This window comes from Macrobrachium nipponense, chromosome 17 (genome assembly GCF_015104395.2).
Source record: "Macrobrachium nipponense isolate FS-2020 chromosome 17, ASM1510439v2, whole genome shotgun sequence".
NCBI lineage: Eukaryota > Metazoa > Arthropoda > Malacostraca > Decapoda > Palaemonidae > Macrobrachium > Macrobrachium nipponense.
This window is the reverse complement of record NC_087210.1, coordinates 78,060,783-78,066,852: the sequence shown is the minus strand read 5'-3', so window position 1 is coordinate 78,066,852 and position 6,070 is coordinate 78,060,783. Positions and strand designations below refer to the sequence as shown.

The following is a 6,070-nucleotide window of genomic DNA, read 5'->3' as shown; positions in this document are numbered from 1 at the left end:
TCGCTTCTTGAAAGGTGGGATGCTGACATCGGCTAAGACTCCTTATTACAAAATAGATTAAAATACATTGCAAGTCTTACACCAACCTGAATTTTCCTTCAAATTTTTGTCACTGTAAATGATGCAGTGTTCCAAGTTACCATTTCCGTCATGAAGGTCTTTATATAGAAGACACTTTCTGTAAGTGTCAGTGAGAGCTAAGCAATGAGAGAGAAGCGACAATGATTCTCTCCTCCCCCTGTTATCTCCTCTCCCATCTCTAATACAGGACATGAACCATTTGCATAATAAAATTATTTCTTAGGCCATTTGTTTACAAGACCTTATACAATCTGAGACGCCTCGGTGCCTGTAAACTACAACTGGGGTATTATAAATGACACGGGCAAAGAACAAAGCATGTATATTAATTGAAGATTAATGTGAGCTTATTTATAGTCATGCAATTACAGTCTTTGGTCAGGCATTACCACCAAAGACACAGAGAGAGAGAGAGAGAGAGAGAGAGAGAGAGAGAGAGAGAGAGAGAGAGAGAGAGAGAGAGAGAGAGAGAGAGAGGGGACTTTTATTCAAAGAATTATAGGTCAAATTGGTTTCTGGAAGACACAGTATCTGTCATATAAATCATGCGTATTCTGTGAGTTTTAATTCAAGAAAATTGTCAGTCAAAGTCTGAGCTGATTGTCGAATTTCTTCCATTTTCTGAAAGATCTGACTTCAGCAGTGGGACCCGGTATTCTCAGGGGTGAAGCGTGGATAGCATGTCCCGAACATTTTTAAATTGAATTTGAACTTTTTAAACTTGAACTTAAACCTTTTTGGACTTGAAGTTTTTAAGGCTTTTTTAAACTTTAACGTGAACGTTTCTAAGCAAGGATATCCTTTCTCTTCCTAGTTTGTCATTTAATATCACAGACTATTTGTTGTATTACATCCTTTCTAGGTGAGCATGGTTTCGTTTCTGATAGTGAGTGATCCCTCTTTTATCAGGTGAGTTGTGTTCTCATTACCTTACTCTATACCTCCGTGTTTTTCAGAGTAAATGGTTTATACTCTTGTGTTAGCTTAGCCTTACAGTTCCTTACTTCCTCTAGTTTAACAAAGACATACATGATTTGGAGGTTAATTTAAGACTTTATGCTGATCGATGCTTTTGTGATTCATTGCAGGTTAGAAAGCTTCACTATCTATTTCTGGGGAAGGAAGGTCATCTGTAATAGGATTTCCCTTGTTTTCAGCTCAAATCGAGTCTAAACATGGCAGTTTTTCGCCCAGATCAAGTCTATACATGGTAGCTTCTTTAACTTGAGAGGTGAGGTCAGTCCTGCCTAAATGTTTGTGAGAATAGTGAGTGATGAGTGATAGGGTTCGACAGTGGGTGACTGGGTGATGGCAGGAATCAGTAGGAACATCAGATGTCAACTGGATAACGAATGGCTGCTGGATATCAGCGAGGATCCGCAGGATAGCAGGTTGGTGGTAAATCGCGAGACATCAGCCAAGATCAACCATAATGTAGTCTTTTTGATAGAATGGTGACAAGGATAGGGGATGTAACACCGCCATCTTTAATTCAAGATGGCGGTGGTTGTAACGACAGGGAAAGGATATAAGTAGCAGAGATCTCCTTGGTAATGTCATTTTATCGTAGGTAGATGGAAAGGGTTAAGGGTAAAGGTTAACAATGGTATGCTGAATGACAGAGTGGTTCGAGCTGTCAGTTGTCACATGAAAGCTGGCATGCGTAAATGGGGATAACAAATCTAGCATAACCGTGATATACTGGTTTAACGAAACGGTGCAAAAAGCACGTTTATATATGCGAGATGTATTGGAGAAATCTTATCACAGGGCAAACTTAGTCTTTTCTGGAAGTCTCTTGAATAGACATACAGATCAGATAAAGGAGGAAAAATCCAAGAGGTGTTTTAGACATTTTTTTTCTGGCCTCATCGACCTTTGATTTTGGGAATCTTGTAATCACTCCGTCAAAAATGAATGAAGGGAATAACTGAGAGGTTACCTTGGGGAGGGAAGGGTTTTCCCTCAGTTCTTTACGGGCTCTAGGAGCAAGAGCCCGTGCTGGTACAGAGCCAGGTAAATCATAACCAACCAACCACCTCAGCTCTGCGGCAGAAATAGCACCTACAGGAAAAATAACGAGGTCACTTGCAACTGAGAGAGAGAGAGAGAGAGAGACATTAAAGGAGCATAAGTTCAATCCAGGATGAAGAAGAAAAAGAAAAACAAAACATAAGAGAAATAAACAGCAATTATCAGACGAATGATATTGAAAAGTTGTAACTGATATTTTTCCTATTTTGATAATGCTTAGGAAAAAAAAAATGGGGAATTGGATTTTCATTTAGTAGAACATATCCCAAACGCAAAACATACAAACAAAAACAAACAAATTTTCTTCTAGAATAGAAGAGAATGAAATGAAAGACAGACGAGCAAAGAGACAGAGAGGCCTCTCACACTTCTTTAACTTCCACTCGTATCTTCTCCTTTCCACTTCACTCGCTATGGCTGCCTGATGCCCATCTTAACATAATGACACAAAGGGCCCAGGCCACTACTAAAAGTGGGAGCCTTCGTAAATATCCCTAAGGAGACAAATAACACTCGGGATCCCCGCTTCAGGACCCAATCCTAGAATAAGGGAGGAAGCTTTGTAGGAATTACGGCGCGATGGATGGCAGGTTACGCAATGGCGTCCTATCTGCCTAACATCCTGCAGTGAGATATACAACGGGACGTACGCTGGTCTTCAAAGTAAGGTTAGCCCTTTGGGGTAAGAGAGAGAGAGGGAAGAGAATAGGCGAAGGAAACAGCACTGTTGGAGAATGATGATGCATTTTGGGCTAAATCAGGTTGGCTGCGGCTTGCGAAGTACCCTGGGAGTGTTTCTTTCTCTCTCCTCGTTTCCCCTCTTCGTTTGGAAAGAGACTGTTTTAGATTGAGGGGAGGAAACGAAGAGGGAGAGGAAAAGCGAGGTTGAATAGCCACTGAGGAGTCTTTCACCGTACATAAACCAGTCAGGGACTATCTTTTTGAAAGGTGCGAATATAGTAACTTTTATTGTGAATTGTCATATCAGATCTCAAGTTTTACGCAATTTTTTCTTATATTTTGGTTCCTAGTGATATCGTGTTTCAATTAATTCATTCAATATCTGGCCGTATATATGTCCCTTGTGTGTGTATACACACACACACACACACACACATTTATATATATATATATATATATATATATATATATATATATATATGTGTGTGTGTATGTATTATATATATATATACAATGGACTTATATACGGTCAGATATTGAATGGATTAATTGAAACACGATATTCATTCAAAGCCTTCAAACATTACAGAACAATTCCAGACAGCACAACTAAGCTGTGTAACTATTAGCCTGCAATATTGACGTATCGATATTCCCTGTATGCTTTGACAACCCATTTTCAGTTTATGTGATCCGGATTATGGCTGACTGTCCTCCCATTTAATGGTTTTCGTGTTATGTAGAAAAAAAGAAAAACAACCTCCATCGAAAACACTTTGTTTTGCATTAAAGCTGCGATGCTTCTGTCCTTCAGCCTTTTTGTGTTTGTTTCTGAACTCTTGGAGACGCGAAGAAAAAAAAGCAGACTAATGCCACTTCAGAATGCCAGGTCCTTCACATTAAATTCTTCGAATGTACAACTGAATGATTATTTTCTTTATATATAGCTATTTGCTAATTGATTCAACTATTTATTCGTTATTTTCAACTACCACTTACAATTCTTTTTATATTCACAAACACAGTTCCACATTTACAAAATAAGCGCCTTACATGGAAATGACGTTGAAATATTATTTCATCTCACTCAAGAATAATGATAAATATAACATGAATAATCTGACATTCGAAAATGTTTATTTAACAAAATAAAATTGGCTTTATGACAAAGTCTGTTTTTAGTAGTTTTAATGGCCTGGTGCCGTAACAATAGTGGATATTGATAAATAAAACATAGCGAATGGAAAATACAAACTAACTCGTCATAGATACTATCGCTTAACCCTAATTCTTCATGACAAAATGTCTGAAACCCCGTATGCTCGAAAGCTCTTTCATTTCTATTTTAACCTGTGAATGCCGTGGCCTGAAGCGACCGGGAGAAAGCAAAGGGAGAGGCATGAAGTGAAAACCGGAAATATACAAGAGAAAATATTCGCCGGGCCTTCGGCAGGATAACCGAAACGAGAACAGCTTTTGGCCAAAAAGCTTTTAACGTCTCTTTGGGATTCAGGTTTCGCACTTTCTCTGGCTTGCTTATTCGAGGGGCATTCCGGCGGGCTTCGATCTCTGTATCATTATTTTCACGCGGCCAGGCGTTTTTCATATGCAGGACAGTTTTTTGTTTCGCTGACAGACTGGTTTTTCATGTAGAGGATAGATATTACTGTTTAAAGACTAGTCTTTCATGAGCAGGACACTTTTTGTTTTGCTGACAGACTAGTTTCTCAAGTGGAGGATAGTTAGTACTGGTTACAGACTAGTTGTTCATGTGCAGGACAGTTTTTGTTTTGTTGACAGACTAGTTTTTCATGTGGAGGAGAGTTATTGCTGATTACAGACTAGTTTTCCATGTGCCGGACACTTTTTCCTTTGTTTGCAGGTAGGTTTTTCATGTGGAGGTCAGTTTTTGCTATTTCAGACTAATTTTTCATGTGGGAGGCAGTTTTGACTTTGTTTACAGGCTATTTTTTCATGAAGTTCATAGTTTTATCTTTGGCTACAGACTAGTTTTTAATGTGGAGGACAGTTTTTGCTTTGTTTACAGAAAGGTTTTTCATATTGACGACTATTATGACTTTGTTAACAGACTAGTTTTTCCTGTGGTTGACAGTTTTTGTTGTGATTGCAGACAAGTTCCCTGGTATTTGTTTTTCTTTAGTAAAATAGTATTGCTTTTCGATCAGTAGAAAATTATAACTTTTCCCTAATAAGTTATTTGTCCCAATCTGTGCTTAATAATAATAATAATAATAATAATAATAATAATAATAATAATAATAATGATAATAATAATAATAATAATAATAATAATAATAATAATAATAATAATAATAATAATAATAATAATTGACGGCCATAAACATTCTTTATCAGCTCAAGATGGATAAAAATCTGCACCGAAAGTTTCTAAAGAATTCCTGCCTCTTATACCTACACAAAAGGCAAAACCAAATTCATAAATCAACTCTATCAGACCTTATGCATATTACGTAATCATATTTGAGACTGAGGTCGATGCATTTTGATGATAAAAGTTGAATTGGCTCTACTCCCACTTGGTTCAATTATTCATGGATTTTAGATGTAACTGGAAAGTCCAACTGATAAATGACCTATTTTCAGTCATTACAATAAAACCGACAAATGAATTGAAAGACTGAAAATACGAAATGAAGCTTTCAGTCTTGCGGGAGGCGAAAAGAGTCGAGAGAGAGAGACAATTCTTTTGCAAAAACTGAGAGGCTGAATGTCTTCGTTCTTACTTACGAAATGGGACTGCAAATATCCAGGGAAATCAGCGAACACAGCATTAAGGGAGAGAAAGCGTAGGACGAGAGAAGATGCCGATTTCTAAGAAAATATTGATCCCCGCGAATGGCGGGGGAATGGATGCGGAGAGAGCTTTGTCTGGTCGTTTTAGTAATGTTTCACCTTCCATTTTATTTAGAGGATTATTTTCATTATCTCATTCTTTATCATATTTTATATTTCATACATTGTACAGTGTACATTACAGACTAAGATGTAATAAATGTAATATTATGAGTAGAATACGTTCATAATATTGTACCTATGTGTAAAAATTATATGAAATAAAAAAAATAATCGCTTTACACGAAGTGCAATTCAATGCTTTTCCCATGATACATCACATAAGACCTATCAAAAAAAGCCTTTCTTTAGCAGACATATATCATAAGAAACTGTAAAACTAAATCAAATTCATTGAATGACTCGCAGTACAAATGATTTATCAAAAATTGCTTAAAGT

The 6,070-nt window shown here is 37.1% G+C and overlaps 1 protein-coding gene across 1 annotated transcript in view; it reads left to right on the top strand.

Moving 5' to 3' along the window:
* The first annotated feature begins 1,389 nt into the window (after positions 1-1,389).
* The window catches only part of LOC135195960 (protein fem-1 homolog C-like), a 14,059-nt gene continuing 9,378 nt past the window's right edge, over positions 1,390-6,070 (top strand). The window contains exon 1 of the mRNA XM_064222463.1: positions 1,390-1,472. Within this exon, the coding sequence (XP_064078533.1) occupies positions 1,390-1,472 (83 nt within the window). The remainder of the gene's footprint in view (positions 1,473-6,070) is intronic.